This window comes from Arachis ipaensis, chromosome B5 (assembly GCF_059453495.1).
Source record: "Arachis ipaensis isolate K30076 ecotype BB chromosome B5, ASM5945349v1, whole genome shotgun sequence".
Classification (NCBI taxonomy): Eukaryota; Viridiplantae; Streptophyta; class Magnoliopsida; order Fabales; family Fabaceae; genus Arachis; species Arachis ipaensis.
In genome coordinates this window covers 1,329,702-1,346,254 of record NC_142440.1, presented here as the reverse complement: position 1 = coordinate 1,346,254, position 16,553 = coordinate 1,329,702, and the positions used below count along the sequence as shown (strand labels likewise).

The window sequence follows — 16,553 nt, the reverse complement described above, 5'->3', positions numbered from 1 at the left end:
ACGAATGAAGATCCATTACTAACAAGAGGGAGCACATTTTTATTTAACCATGGTTTTCGGCCTGTTAGCCACAATTTTAGAAACTGCAAAGATATTTGAATAGTCACAGTTTTGACATTATTATCCACACTAATTTAAACAAAAGGTATAATTTTGCTACACTTTTTTCGTAGTTAATATTGACTGTCTGGATTTTTGTGCCACACTTTTTTAGCCATACAATTTGTTTTGGGAGCAAATTTGAGATACAGTAATTTGACTTTATTACTAACATGGATTCATGGCAAAAGTCTCCTTCAAAAATGTCTTTTTTTGTGGTAGTGATGGGTGTTGTTAAGTAGCACTGTCAATCTCGTAGAGTAAAATATTGCCACCATATACGTGGATCGTAGAATGAATATCTAACTTAATTCATATCCATTATAACGAAGAATAAAAGGATTTATTAAAAAAAATTAATTAGTTCATGTCTCAGAATACTAAGATAACTAGATCCTTCGTCATATCAGTCGTAAAGGTTTAATGTAAACTTTATACTTAGAAATGTTAACTTGGTGAATTGTTGAATTGGCAAAAGATCTATTTATTTTTATTTATATAGACAAAACAATATCGTATATGATTATAAAAAATATTATACATTTGTATTTGATATTGAAAAGTCAGATATACTAATTTTTTTTGGTGACTATAAATATAAAATTTGTATATAATTTACGTATAATTTGCATGTGGTATTATGAACAGTCACTTTATTTTTTTAAGCAAAATACGGGTCAAATTTAGGTGATAATACAGTCTTTAACAATTAATTTTTCAAATCAACGTTCCACGTATATAGTTTAGGATAAATATAAAACTTGTATATAATTTACGTATAATTTGCATGTGATATTATGAACAGTCACTTTATTTTTTTAAGTAAAATAGGGGTCGAATTTAATGTTTACTTTTGTTGACAAAGTATTTGAATTTTGAAAGCATTGGCCTAAAATACAAAATTTAAGGTTTTGATTGAGTTGTTATTTTAACACAAGATATTAAAATAAAATTATATTAAAATAAAAACCAAAATTTAAGGTTTTGATTGAGTTTTTATTTTAATACAAGAAATTAAAATAAAAAGTAAAAACCAAGCATGCGATAGAATTATATGTTTTTAAAATATAAATTTAATTTTAATATTAAATGTAAAATAATTTTATACATGTATCTAATTATATAAAGCTATATTAATAATAAAACAAAAATATTAGATGTCCAACTATTTTCATTAACTAAGTTATTAAAATTTAAACTTCAATCACACTCCTCTTCCGCCTCCTTCAACATGGTCTCGTCGTTGCGGCTACCACCACTGTATTCGTCGTTGTTATTGCTGCTACAAATCACAATTGTCTTCTTCTTACGTTTTTTTTTTTTCTTCCTTCTTCAACGTCTTGTTCTTTTTTTTTTTTTCTTTTTCTTTTTTTTTTCTTTTTTTAATGTCTTTTTCTTGTTATTATTGTTTGATTTCTTTCTCTTTGTGAATTAGATGTATCCTTTTTATTTATCGAGTGAAATTGAAAAAATACGAATGTCTTTTATATTATTTTTATATGCTTAATATTTGTATGATATGTATGTGAATTTGTGTGCTATATGTTGAACAAAAATGTGTACTATATTTAAATATTTGTGTACTTTAATAAACCAGAATTTGTTTAATAATTTTACAACAGTTAACCACAAAAAATCTCTCAAATTATTCAAATGCTCACAAAAATGTATCCGAATTTTACTATCGACAAAAATACCTTTAAATAATTTAAAAATACGATAAAAATGTCCAACAGTAAATATATATTTTCAAAAAATACTTAGAAATTAAATTTTGATGTGATTTTTTTGCAAGTATTCTTAAAAAATGAGATATTATTATTCTTAAAATTTGGTGTTTTTTCTAAGTATATATTTTTTGTGATTTTTTAAAAGTATTATTAATTGTTAACAAAAAAATATATACTTAATGAAAAATTACCAAATTTTAAGGATAATAATATCTCATTTTTTAAAACATTCTTGCAAAATATTGTACCAAAATTCAATCTCTAATGTATTTTTTGAGAAATACATATTTAATGTTAGATAATCTTACAAAAAAATTAACATTAAATATGTATTTCTCAAAAAATACATTAGAGATTGAATTTTGATGCAATTTTTTACAAACATGATTAGAAAAATGAGATATTATTATTCTTAAAATTTGGTGATTTTTTGTTAAGTATATATTGTTTTTGTAATTTTTTAAAAGTATTATTGATTGTTAACAAAAAAAACTATAAAAAAATATATACTTAACAAAAAATCATCAAATTTTAAGTATAACAATATCTTATTTTTATAATCATGCTTATAAAAAAATTGTATTAAAATTCAATCTCTAAGGTACTTTTTGAAAATATATATTTACTATTGGATATTTTTATTGCGTTTTTAAATTATTTGAAGGCATTTTTGTCAACGTTTAAATAATTTGAGAATATTTTTTGTGGTTAACCCTTTTGACAAATTAGCGTGAGTTGTATACTATTAATTTTGATCACTTGTGTTTGTTTTCCTATGCTTCATATTTGTGTGTTATTGTACATATTTTTTGTTTTTTTATTATGCTTATTTAGGATGATCTTAGTTTTCTTTAATTGAGTTATTTGAAAAATTAGTATTATTTTATAATTCTATTTTTTGTGCTATATATATAAATTTGTGTGTTATGTTGAATAAAAATGTGCGCTACACTTAAATATTTGTGTGCTATGGTAAATCATAATTTGTTTAATGGTATATATCAAATTAGTATGAGTTACCAAGTTATTAGCTAGCTTCTATTACTTGTGTGTTGTAAAAATGAAGGGGTGTGTTGTTTTACTTTGTTTGATTTACACGTTATGTGGTATGGTGTAACAGAATTCAGTAAAAGAATATACACATAAATTTTGATGTAGCAAGCTTGTACATGTAGTACAAATTCTTTGAATTGTGTATTAGTGGAACACTGGAGTACGTGTCACGCGTTTTCATTTTGAAAATTGTTTTTATTATAGTTAGATCAAATTGGTTAAGGAAAAGTATAGATACTAATATACTATCTGTCAACTTTTTTTCAACAATAATTAATTATTATATTTTAAACATAGGGTTAATCATCAATTATACCCCCGAATTTTGTAAACGCTGACAATAATGCCCCTCACTTTTATTATCGACAAAAATATCGTTGGATAATTTAAAAACGTGCACCAAATGCCCGTCCGGCAAGTGATGCCTTCTCCGTTGACGGAAGTGTGTGATGTGGCAAACGAAAAAGCTTGTGTGGCAAACGGAAAACTTACCTGGACCCGTTCCCAAATTTTCTAATTCAATAACCCTAATTCCTAGTTAATAACCTAATTTCAACTAATGTATTAAGAAGTTACAAGATTTTAACACTGTGAAAGAGGGTCAAAAAGAGTAAAATAGTTAACACTGTAGTCATAGTAGCATCTCCATCTTCTCCTCTTCAAGTCACCGTCGAAGACCATCGTCAGCCCATCGCTGCCGCAACGCTAGTTTGGAGGGACATTGTCGCATGTTGGTGGTTGTTCATCTGACAAGGTACGCGTAATATCTTTGCCTCTTTGCCATTAGAAACTTTGTCTTCGTTCATGTTTCTGTGGCTATATGGTCTTTGATGGAAAAATATGACAACTAAATATGTGACAATTTGGATTTCTGGCATTAAAATTTTGTCACTTGATGCATGCGTTGTTTGCTATATTGCAGTGGTTTAGGGTTTAGTCAGGGTAATTTTTTCTGTTTTGGATGAACAATGTTAGTACTTGATTGGTGTTGTACTAGTATTAAAATGTGTATTTTTTCTGCTTGAAATTTCAGATGTCATCACTCATAACATTTGTGATGCACCACATGGGTAGGTTAGAAAGCAATCAAAAGGGTGGAATGCAATATTCTGGGGGTACTGTTAGCAACATTGACAGGGTATGTGTGGATACTTGTAATTTATTTCTGGTAGAAGGGTTGTTTCTCGATTTAGATTACACAGGGTTTAAGGACGTTCATTGGTTAGAGCCCGATTTTGACTTATCAAATGGTTTAAGGCCACTTAAGAGGGATGCTGATGGTATTAGTATGTGTGATGCTGCGATGAAAAATGGTAATAGGGTTCACTTGTATTTTGAACAACTGACTGGATTGCCCTGTTGTCATGGAGCGGCTGCTATCCAAAGGAAGAATCACCGGCCTGAGGACTATGTGCATCATTGGTTGTGCATGGAGCACTACAACAGGGCATATCAGTTTCACATTAACTCTGTACCTAGTAAAGAGTATTGGAGTGACTATGAAGGTTATCCTTGTCTACCTCCTCCATACAAAAGACCAATCGGAAGACCTACAAAAAAGAGAGCACGTCATGAATATGAGCGTCAGGGTAATAGCCAATACAAAATGCCGCGAAAGTATGGTCAAACTACTTGTAAGTGGTGCAAAAAGGTAAACACCTCACTTGATAGTAACCCATTAGTTTTGTACTCGAAATCAGTGTATACATGACTTGTTAATTTGTATTCTAAATATGTGCTAACCTATTGTATATGCTGCAGCAAGGACACAATACAAGGACATGTGAAGAGACGAAAAAAAGTCTTAGGGGAGATACTAGTCAAGCAGCCGAAACTGCATCAGGAGCAGCAAATGAACAAGAAGATGCTGCTGATATATCAGATAGATAGCAAGAAATGTACTATAAGGAGACTCTTGAGGCAGCTGATGAACAACAACTTACACAAGGGCACCCCCAATCTCAAACTAATAATGAGGTTAGCTTCAATGTTAACACATTTGTACTTGTTTTTTCTGTAACATACACAGACTTCTGGAATTTATGTGTTGAATTTGTAGCAAGCCCAAGAGTTGGAATCAGACCCTGCAGCAGCGTCTGCTTCAACCACCACTATCAACAAGTTAGCTCCACCAAAGGTTGCTGGTGCTGTAGCTGCTGCTCCAAGACCTGTGAGGAGAGGTGCATCTAGTGCTAGGGCAAAGATCCCCATTATGAGATCAACATCCACTATTGCACTAGCACATGATCCAATTAGGCCACCACTGGCCAGGTCCAGTGTGGCTGCTGCTCCCACTCCAAGGGCTACCTCAGTGAGGCTCAATGTACCTTTTAGACCACCACAGGTCAGGCCCAATGTGACTGGAAGGCCCAACATTCATGTGAAGCCCAATACTTCAGTCCAAGTGCATGTGCCAAATTCTAGCTCCAGTGCTCCCTCATTGGTTTCTCACCAAACAATGAGTGCAGCAAGCAAGGGTACCACAGAGAGATTCATGGAATTCATGCCTACACCTGCACCTTTAAAGCCTTCACAAAAACCAAAGAAGAAGCCATGATGAATGTGTTGTATTATGGTCTTTTGACATTGTAGAACTGATTTAGGAATCCTTTGTTTTGAGTGTTAATGAGCTTTTTGGCTGACTTGTTTAAGTTGTTTTTAGATATATTGAACTAAGTTGTGTTTGACTTTGTTAAGTACTTTTTGTGGTAGATTACCTAATTCCCTTATGTCATTGCAACATTGTCACTTGATCACAAGTTATGCTTGAATTACAGGGAATGTTTATTTACTTTTTGGGGATTGTTATAAATGTTATGTAACTTGTTATGGTTAATGTGATCAGATATAGTACATTTAAATGTTAATTACCAAGTTTGTACTACAAGTATTCTATTTGGTTTTACTGCACTTTGCAAAACACAACAGACATCAGGTTCTCATCAAATTTATAGTTGAATAATTCGCTACACTCTTAATACACATCAGGTTCCATGAAAACACAATACAAGAGTTGTCATTCTCTATTTCAACCAAATTTGACACATTCACAGTTATCAAAATACACACTAATCATTCACATTTACTTTTCATCCACTATTTAACATTAGTTCAACTCAGTTCTTAAACAGAACAAAGAAATTGACGAAGACACCAATTGCAACCCCAATGCACATCATGATTAGAAGAATTTCAATCCTCCTTAATTTATCCTTCAATTCTTTTGTAAGAACAGGTAGCACCATGGGGTCTATGTCCTCATACTCCACTGATTCGAACAGCTTTCTTGTGCTCTTCTGTTTGAGTTTTCCACCAGGTAAGCTTTCCGTTTGCCACACAAGCTTTTCCGTTTGTCACATCACACACTTCCGTCAATGGAGAAGCCATCACTTGCCGGACGGGTATTTGGTGCACGTTTTTAAATTATCCAACGATATTTTTGTCGATAATAAAAGTGAGGGGCATTATTGTCCATGTTTACAAAATTCGGGGGTATAATTGGTGGTTAACCCTTAAACATATGTATAAACTATAAAGAGACACATCTAAGAAATACATCTATAAAGACATTTCTATTAGACACGGTCATAAAAAAATATATTTTTATGAGACACATCTAGAGAAGCACTTCTATTAAACACAGTTATAAATAAGAGTTGGCAGAAGTTAACAAAAATGCTGTTGATAACATAACGGGATTGATTGGTTAAACTTAGTTGTCAAAAAAATTTGTACATATAACATCACTCTTAAAAATAATTACTTTTTACATTGACCATATAAATAGTTATACAAAAGAATAAATTTAATTGCACAATTATATAAAATACTTTACCCTGCCAGTGATTAAAATTAAAATTTTAGAAATATATAAAAACTAACAAATATTCTAAAATAGGTAAAATCCATCAAACTAGAAAGTAAGCAAGTTAGAGGAGAAATTAATTGAAGTCACCTATATTTTCGTGACTAAAGTGACGGCAAGCGTTATCCATAGATTTTAGACATTTTAGTATTTTACTTTCCTCTTCTCTTCCTTCCTCTCCAAACAACTTATCTGTTACTTAATAATTTAAAATTTAAAATCTTAAACCTTGTTTGGAGCTCTGTTTTCCCTCATCTCCAAGCATAAACTAGGGTTTACGTTTTTTTTTTTCAAAAATTATCCCCTCAAACCCTTCCTTTCCCTCACAACCATACACTTATCCTAATTATTTCTTTCCATTTTCTTCTTTTTAATTTTCTTGGGGAAATAAAAAAAGAATTTTAAAAATAAATATTCCACATGAGTGGAGTGAGTACCAGCGGTGGAGACGATGGCGGTGGCATGCTCGTGCCGGCGCCGGCACCGATGCCGATGCCGAGTACGAACACGCCGCCGCCGTTCCTGAGCAAGACGTACGACATGGTAGACGACCCTTCAACGGACCCGATCGTGTCGTGGAGCGCAACGAACAATAGCTTCGTGGTTTGGAACCCACCGGAATTCGCGAGGGACCTTTTGCCGAAACACTTCAAGCACAACAACTTCTCCAGCTTCGTTAGGCAGTTGAACACTTACGTATGTTCCTTCTTCTTCTTATTGTTTTTATCGTTGCTGGAGTAGTTTTGATTGATTGGTGATATTTTTTACTTTTATTCTTTTTATTTTGCGTCCTGGACGATTGAATTTGAAGGGAACACTATTGGTGGTGTTCTTTCCGTGAACAATAATAGTTCCTTTTGGACTAATTAGTAACTAATAGTACATTTAGAATGTTAGTAACTTCTCCAGTTGATGAGTGTTTGGTATATTTGGATATGCTGCAAAATGCAGAGAAAATGTGATTCTGAAATTATCTATTCATATTAGCCTTTGTCTATGGAATTGATTTACTGTCGCAGTAAAAGTGAAAAGACTATATGGTGGTGTCATGATTGGCGATTTTCCCCTTCCTGGGGTTTGAGTTTTGGTATGGGTTTGGGTTTAGTTATGTTGTTGATTTTCATATAGACTGGATGTAAAGTAGGAATTTTGCTTCATCTGTCTCTTTTAATTAATGGTGATTGCTATGATGTCTAACTTGCCAAAGAAGTTAAGAATCAATATTTAATTTGAGAAGTATAAAAGTAAATAATTTTTAAATATTTAAAGTTTGCTATAAAAGATAGGTTATGCAAAAATTAGGTACCAACTCATAGGCATAGAATTGGCCTTAATTATATTAGACTGGTTGGAGTTGGATATGTATCAAAGGAAGAATACTAGAATAGCCCCTAAAATTTAAATTTGATATCTTATCCTCCTGCATTATCCCGGCAACTAGATGGAGCACAAGAGGGAAATTTGACAAAGAAAGCCATGCTCAGGTTAATCAACTGCACATATGGTATAAACCTAGTTGAAGTAAGGTGACTTGTATTATATCGAAGATGATTTAGGAGTCTACAGGTTCTTCTATGAACTGTATTGTTTAACACACTAACTTAAATGTAACTAGAATATTGGGGGTGAGTTGGGTGGGTGAAGATGGGGAGTCCTATATCCTCCTATGATAATACAAAAACATGAGCCTGCTGATATCAATTATTAAAAGTATACTAGTAGTAGTTTTTACTAGTCTTTAAGAGACGTATAATGTGGTAAATCTCATTGCAACATCTATTCCAGTTCTCGTGGAGCAGGTGTAGATTGCCATGATTTAAGTTCGATGAAATATTACCATTGCACCATAAATATAATCATACGTGGTCCTATCTGTATATTTTTAGCTTGGCTGTACTTGTTTACTTTGGTGTTTAATGTGACAAGAAAAAGTTACTTCTGCTTTGGAGGTGGATTGACTACGTTTTTGTCTCTGCTTTCTTACAACATTAACTCGTCATCATTATTCATTGAGCAGGGTTTCAGGAAGGTTGATCCAGATCGCTGGGAATTTGCAAATGAAGGATTTTTGAGGGGTCAAAAGCACTTACTTAGAACTATAACTCGGCGGAAACCTGCCCATGGTCATAGTCATCAACAGGCTCCACAATCACATGGACAGAGTTCAACAGTAGGGGCATGTGTAGAAGTTGGGAAGTTTGGGATTGAAGAAGAGGTTGAGAGACTTAAAAGAGATAAGAACGTCCTCATGCAAGAGCTTGTGAGGTTGCGACAGCAGCAACAGGCCACCGATAGCAAGATGCAGACAATGGCTCAGCGCCTTCATGGAATGGAGCAACGACAACAACAAATGATGTCATTTCTGGCAAAAGCTGTTCAAAGCCCAGGATTCTTTGCTCAGTTTGTGCAACACCAAAGTGAGAACAATAGACGCATAACTGAAGTCAATAAAAAGCGTCGGCTCAGGCCGGAAGGCATTTCCGAAACTGAGCCTGCTACTGTTCCTGCTGGACAAATTGTGAAATATCAGCCTATGATGAATGACCTAGCAAAATCAATGCTAAAGCAAATCATCAAATGGGATGCTTCTCATGTCGATGCTCTAAGTAAAAACTCAGATAATTACTTGATTGCCGATGACACCATGACTTCAACCTGGCCTTCTGGTTCTGGGGTAACACTTCAAGAGGTTCCTCCGGCTTCAGTGCATTCCTCCCACACTCCTGCTGCTACGGGGACTCAAGGACACATCCCATCAGCAGCCATACCTGATATTCCGTCTTTACCACAAGTTGCAGCTCCTGAAAAAGTTACAAAGGATGGATCATCTGGGGCACCTTCTATCCATGCTTCTCAAGCAGATGTTATCATGCCTGATCTTCCTTCGATAAATGAGACAGAGACAAGAAGTAATATTCAAATGCCCGAAGAAAATTATAGGGGACCAGAGAAAGGGGACGAGGGATATATGGATCCTAATTCACTGGGAGTTGGTGCGTCATTTCCTATTGATATAGAAGGTTTTTCCCCTGAAATAGACATCGATGATTTCTTATCGAATCCTTCTATCTGGGATGATCTCTTGCAAACTCCAGTGCCCGTGGATATTGAGGAAGATGTTGCCAAAGAGTCCAAGGGTAATGGGGTGGAAACAACAGAAAATGGATGGGACAAAACTCAACGCATGGATCACCTTACTGAGCAGATGGGTCTTCTTTCTTCGGATGTACAAAAGAGAGTTTGATGTCTATTGAATCTATGTTAACCTTCTGTATTATTGTCTAAGGTAACCCCTGACCTAGAATGCACTGGTGCTTTGTCATCGATACTTAATCAGTTCCTTCCAATGTTATAGACAATATGTAAAGTTGACGCTCTGATAAATATGTGAAAAAGATATTAGGGTAATGGTTGCTCAAGGAGAATAGAAGATCTTGTATGATGAAAAATTACAGGCAACGTCAGTTAAGAGAATTGTGAAGATTCATTCACTGTTAATGAATTTATCCGCATCAATACTTTATATAAGACTTATTTCATGACAATTAACATTTCTTATGTAATTGATTTAAGAAGGGATGTACAGATAGTTTAGTGCTTTTATCTTTTTTTTTTTTCTAATTATTCTTTGTTTTTATTTTTAATATCATGTACATTCAAATTTGCCACGAGAATTCAAGTTTATGCAACTTATGCTTGATTAAAGGGTCATATAGACTTCACGTCTCACGCAATGTTCTTATTTCTTATCAAATTTGTTTCGTTGCTCTTTCCATGCTCAAGGACTTTACTTAAAAGGCTTTAAATTGTGGTGTTTTGGAAGTAAACTATCATTTTTACCTACAAAATTTTAAACATGGAGAAATCTATCCATAAAACAATAAAATTGAAGTTGTACTTATAAAAGATGGATTTCTACGACAAAATCATCTAAACCCTAAAAATCTACCCAAAATTCCCAAATTACCTTTCTTAGCCTAACTTTATCCATCTTAAGCTCTAACTCCCTTTATGGCTTTTATCACCACTAAAATTCTTCCTCACCAGCTCTCATCCGCATCTACCACAACTGCCAGTGCCACCATCACCACAACCACCACCGTTGTCACCTCCTTCTCCTTACCACCACCATCCTCCCAACAAACAAGCAGATTCAGAGGTCAAAGTTGGATAGAATCATAGCAATGCCACGAAACCTAAACCAAATACTAGTCACGCCACCATCCCCATAACTACAGTCCTTGCCATTACCATAACCGTCACCTCCATCTCCATCATTTTTGTTGAATCCACCTCCACAATGGCTACCACTGCGGCTAAATCTACCTCCACCATATCCACGACCTCTTCCACTTCTGAAGCCATCGCCATCACCTCCGCCGTCGCCACAGAAATGAGGCTCGTTGACAGTGATGTTGCGGCCATCAAGGTTGGAGCCGTTAGCAAGGAAAGTGCCTCCAGTGGCGAGCTCCGTCGACGGTGACAACAGACGTGGCGCTGGTGGAACGGCTCCTCTATCGCATCCCTCCTCTTTCTCTGGCTAACCCGAGCTCTCCATCTCTTCGTTCTCTGCACCACCAGCTACGACAGTGATGACAAAGATGTTTTTGGCTGCTGCTCCTTCCTTCGCCGTACATGGTGATGGTAAGGCTTCTGATCCAGTGGTCATTCCTTTCTTCTCTCACTCCTCCATCTCTCCTATTCCTCTTCACCGCCTCCCAATCTTGCCCTCCCTCTCCAGGAACAACAATTATTATTTTGTTCGAGTTTGGTTTGAATATATGATCGTGCTGTTCACTAAGGCATGAAAAACAAATAATTGTTGATCCTACGACTAGAAAGAAATTATACTTATTTTGGATTCTTTTTTTAATCAAATTATAGTTGTGATTTACAATGGGAATAGAAAGGGGGACAAGGGACGAAGGGAATTAGGGTTAGAAGAAAGGTAATTTGGAATTTTTTGTTAAGTTTTTAGAATTTAAATAATTTTATCGTACAGAATCCATCATTCTTTCATGAGTACAACATCAATTTTGTTGTTTTATGGATAGATTTGCAGTGTTTAGAATTTTCATGGATAGAAATGGTAATTTACTCGTGAGCACAAATAAAGTTTCTTTTTGTCCAACGCAAAATACAGTTGGAGGCAAATTTCCAACTTCATGTTAAAGAGTGCACCTGCTGAGAAAAGAAGAAAAAGAAAAGATAGCAATGTCATTGGAGAATGGTGTATCTAAATTACATTAATGATTTTCAATCTCCCCTCACCTCTTTCATTTCCACTTTTTACACAAGCACACCTCGAGAAATCATAACAAGACTGAGAATTAAACAGGCCCTAGGTTGACATGGTAACCGTCAAGAATCAATTTGGACTTTTCAGATACCTTCAACAATCAGTAACAATGTCTTCTCTGTTTTTCTCATTCCCCCCCTCAAATTGAAACTTAAAATGGGAGAAGAACTTTTATGCGATTCACTGGTATTCAAGCATCACATATTTCCTATAACGTTATAAGAAACAAATCAGGTTATAAACACTCCACAAGGATGATAGTATGAAGAAGGAATTCCCGTGAAAATGTATGGAAGAAAAAAATTAGGTGGTGATGCAATAGAAGGAATCACTTTTTCTAGTGAACACGTTTAAGCACAATTATATTATAAAAATCACTTGTGATTGTTTGGGTCAAGGATTACCTTAGGCAACATGAAAGTTCAATCAAATTTTACAGGTAATCAAGCGCTCTATTTTGCTTCAGAAGAAAGATGACCCATCTGCTTTGTAAGTTGATCCAAATGTTGAGTTTTATCCCAACCATTTTCGGCTGGTTGCACCTCATTAACTTTGGAAGCTTCAATATCAGTCTCAGTATCCTCTTGCACTGGGGTTTGCAAAAGCTCATCCCAAATAGATGGATTTCCTAAGAAGTCATCAAGGTCCGCATCAGGTGAAATTCCTTCGAAATCAATGGGAAATGATCCACTAACCCCCAATGAATCAGGATCCATAAATCCCTCATCACCAGCTTCAGGAGCCATATAATTATCTTCCGGAATACCAAGCATACTTCCAGACTCTATTTCATCTATTGGTGCAAGATCAGGCATGATGACATCTGCTTGAGGAACATGGATAGAAGGTATGTCAGATGCTCCAACCCTTGTAACCTTTTCAGGAGCTCCAGCCTGTGGTAAAGATTGAATTTCAGGTTTGGAAGCTGAGGGAACATGCCCTGGAGCCCCCAGAGTAATTGGAACATGAGAAGACTGCACTGAAGTTGGCGGGACCTCCTGAAGTGTTACTCCAGAGGTCCAGCTTGAGGAGCTGCCACTGTCCATCGCACCAGATGAGGATGACGAACCATCACCAATCAGGTAATTATCAGGGTTGTTACTAAAAGATTCTGCTCGAGAAGTATCCCATTTCATGATCTGTCTTAGCATTGCTTTTGCTGAATCGTTAATCAGAGGTTGATACTTAACAATTTGCCCATCAGGAGCAGCAGCACAGTCAGTTTCAGCAATACCTTCTTGCTTGAGCCGGCGCTTTTTGTTGACTTCACTTATACGCCTATTATTCTCATTTTGCTGTTGTACGAACTGCGCAAAGAAGCCAGGGCTCTGTACGGCTTTAGCAAGGAATGACATCATTTGTTGTTGTCTTTGCTCCATGCCCTGAAGGCGTTGAACCATTGTTTGCAGTTGGCCATCAGTGGTCTGTTGTTGCTGCTTCAGCCTGACAAGTTCCTGCATGAGCACATTTTTGTCTCTTTTAAGCCTCTCAACCTCTTCCTCGAGCCCAAACTTGCCAACTTCTACGCACGCCCCTACTGATGAATTTTGTACATGTGATTGCTGAGATTGTTGATGATTATGACCATGGGCAGGTTTTCTTCGTGTTATATTCCTAAGCAAGTGCTTTTGGCCCCTCAAAAAGCCCTCATTTGCAAATTCCCATCGATCTGGATCAACCTTCCTAAAACCCTGCTTATTGCATTACAATTTACAAGGATGAGTTTATGATGTTCAAAAAGGAAAAACGTGATATGAGGATGTCAACAGCACGCTAGAGATATTTCAGCTCTATAACTTGTATAGAAGAGTTCTGTAAAACTTGCATAGCTAAGTTAAAAAATGGACAGCTAGAATAAAAACAACACATGTTTCAAAACAAAACAGTTCATCTCACTCCAATGAAGGCAATGAGGAGATCATTCTTGCAATACAAGTTGTAAGCTTATTAAAGCCTAAAAGACTAGTATCAGATATCACTATTTGCATATTTAGATAATTGTCATCAATTCAACAACAAAGAAGCCTTTATCCCACTAGGTGGAACTGTGATCAATTCAACGACACATAAAATATAATCTGATGGTCAAACAAGAAAAGAGGTAAGATCGTTAATGTCAACACATGAACCGACAATACAGGTACTAGATAAGACACCAAGGTCCCAAGTCCATTCCAATTTAGAAAACCAACATGAACTGACAATACAGGTACTAGATAAGACGCCAAGTTCCCAAGTCCATTCCAATTTAGAAAACCAATATATCCACAAATTGAGCCTTGGGACAAGTTCAAGTACAACTTACTCTTTTATGTTTGTTATCAAATTGAATGTTCAATTAATATCAATAATACAAAGTATTAGATCTCAATGCCGATAAGCTAAGCCTTTTAAGTATTCTGTCACAGGTTGAATATATGACTTCAAAGGAATGAAAAAGATAAAATATTTACATTACAGTGATTTTAAAGTAAACCGACAAATAGAATTTTCTTCCACTCATATGAGGATTCAGTATGTCTGTATTTGAAACACAATCATGTACAAGTGTCAAAGGAGAAAAGAAGAATAATAGCCTACAACAGCAATAAAACCACACACTAAATAAAACACATAGTCCTAACTCCTAAGCACGCAAGAGCAACTTATCAAGTCCACAAAATGGTTACGAAGCTTATTTCCATCAACCAATATGCAGTCAAAACAGATCTACCTATGTCATTTGTTACAAAGCTTATTTCCATCAACCAATATGCAGTCAAAACAGAGCTACCTATGTCATTTCATTGCTCACAAACCCTAGACCATGTGTTGTCTTTTTTGTTTGCAGAAACAGAAACCAAATAGTAAATACACATCTCCTCATCCTAAATCCTCCTCAAAACAACATATATATGACTTACTATAATTAGGCTTATACAATACTTGCAATTGACACATTTGATAAATATAATGCATCAATAAACTATAATCAAGCAACTGATTAACCTGAGAACTGCTTTCTTTGTCAATTTTCCTCTTCTGCTCCATCTAGTTGCTGATACAATGCAGGAGGATAAGATATCAAATTTAAAATTACTCAGTTTTCCGATATATAGTAACGAAACAGGCAATCCCAACCCTGGATCTTAGTTAAATTAAACAGCAAAGCAAAGTAGTAAATTTCCTACTTGAGGCCACTATACACTGTCTTTGAAATGAACCAAAGTGCTATATTTGATAAAGAGCAGTTAAGCCCAAATCTTTTATGGTTTTTTGCAAGGTCATACTTTTCTGCCAACCCATTTGCAGATAGTGAATCAAATCCAGAGTCATGCACCAACATCATATATTTCATGAATTCATAAATAATCCACAAAAGTAAAAAAGCATGCAAATCCAAAGCCATCATCTACAGTCTACAGTTACTAAAATCAATCAACAATCAGCAAATCAACCAATTCAATGAAGAAGGAACATACATAAGTGTTGAGCTGTCTAACGAAGCTGGAAAAGTTGTTGTGCTTGAAGTATTTCGGCAAAAGGTCTCTCGCGAATTCCGGTGGGTTCCAAACCACAAAGCTGTTGTTCGTAGCGCTCCACGACACGATTGCGTCCGTTGAAGGATCGTCCACCATGTCGTACGTCTTGCTCAGGAACGGCGGCGGCGCGTTCGCGTTCGGAATCGGTACCGGCGCCGGCGTGGCCCCGTTAGTGCTTCCTCCGCCACCGCCATCTGCACCGCTGGTACTCGCATCCATTCCCTTGGAAATATGAATAAGTAAATCTAGGGATTGATAATAATTAAAGAATAAGAGAATGATCTAAAATGTTACGGAAGGTTGGGAATACGGGGGCATTGTTGAAAAAATGTAAACCCTAGATGATGGAGGATTGAGGAAAGAAAGAGAGTGTGTGTGCGCGTGTATTGAAACTTGAGAGACAGTAAGATTTATGAAGAGTGGATAGATTGGAGAGAGAGAGAGAGAGAGAGAGAGAGAGGAAATGGAAGTATGGTTTGAATTTTATGGGAATGAGGAAAGAAAGGGTTTTCTTCCCTCTGTGGGGAGACAGCGTCACAGCAGGCGATTATGGGAGAGAAAAAGCAGCCTTTCAAATCTAAAACAGTCAACCAGTAGAAAGGGGTGAACACGGGTTAATTTGGTTCGGATTCAAGGTGAAATTAAAATCGAACCGATTAAAATGTAATTAGTTTTGTTTGGTTCGAATTTATATTTTTTGTGTATGTATCCGAATTAAACTAAACCGATTAAAAACGGATTGGTTTGGTTCAGGTAATTTGATACCCGATGATTTTTAGATTCATAAAAAAAACTAAATTTTTATCTTAAAATTCAACAAGTACAATAAACATATAACATTAATATAAATAATCTAAACATGTTAAACACCAAATACATTAAAAACTAAACTCATTAAAATCCAAACATATTAATAGTGAATAATCTCACTAAAAGTCATATATATTTTTATTTTTTTATTTAATTAATATATGATCGGGTTCACG

The 16,553-nt window shown here is 35.4% G+C and overlaps 2 protein-coding genes across 3 annotated transcripts; one reads left to right on the top strand and one right to left on the bottom strand.

Moving 5' to 3' along the window:
- The first annotated feature begins 6,858 nt into the window (after positions 1 to 6,858).
- Positions 6,859 to 10,452, top strand: LOC107642341 (heat shock factor protein HSF8). The gene is made up of 2 exons (XM_016345659.3): positions 6,859 to 7,443; positions 8,765 to 10,452. The coding sequence occupies exons 1-2, from the start codon at positions 7,168 to 7,170 to the stop codon at positions 9,989 to 9,991; spliced, it is 1,503 nt and encodes a 500-aa protein (XP_016201145.1). The 5' UTR covers positions 6,859 to 7,167; the 3' UTR covers positions 9,992 to 10,452.
- A 1,492-nt stretch (positions 10,453 to 11,944) lies between these two features.
- Positions 11,945 to 16,151, bottom strand: LOC107642340 (heat shock factor protein HSF8). 2 transcript variants are annotated; one of them, XM_016345658.3, is made up of 4 exons: positions 15,508 to 16,151; positions 15,035 to 15,083; positions 12,451 to 13,737; positions 11,945 to 12,254 (listed from the first exon to the last, which is right to left on the bottom strand). In XM_016345658.3, exons 2-3 carry the CDS (start codon positions 15,074 to 15,076, stop codon positions 12,499 to 12,501), a joined length of 1,281 nt encoding a protein of 426 aa, XP_016201144.1. In that variant the 5' UTR covers positions 15,077 to 15,083; positions 15,508 to 16,151; the 3' UTR covers positions 11,945 to 12,254; positions 12,451 to 12,498. The 2 variants fall into 2 exon arrangements, with proteins under 2 accessions (XP_016201144.1, XP_088343866.1); XM_088487740.1 differs by lacking the exon at positions 15,035 to 15,083 and having other exon boundaries at positions 15,508 to 16,146.
- Between the last annotated feature and the right edge of the window lie 402 nt (positions 16,152 to 16,553).

Excerpts from the sequence above, each read along its gene's own strand:
- LOC107642340 (XM_088487740.1), bottom strand. The coding sequence starts at position 15,786 with ATGGATGCGAGTACCAGCGGTGCAGATGGCGGTGGCGGAGGAAGCACT. Across the intron at positions 13,738-15,507 it reads TTAGACAGCTCAACACTTAT|GGTTTTAGGAAGGTTGATCC; the intron begins GTATGTTCCTTC and ends TGCAATAAGCAG.
- LOC107642341 (XM_016345659.3), top strand. The coding sequence starts at position 7,168 with ATGAGTGGAGTGAGTACCAGCGGTGGAGACGATGGCGGTGGCATGCTC. Across the intron at positions 7,444-8,764 it reads TTAGGCAGTTGAACACTTAC|GGTTTCAGGAAGGTTGATCC; the intron begins GTATGTTCCTTC and ends TTCATTGAGCAG.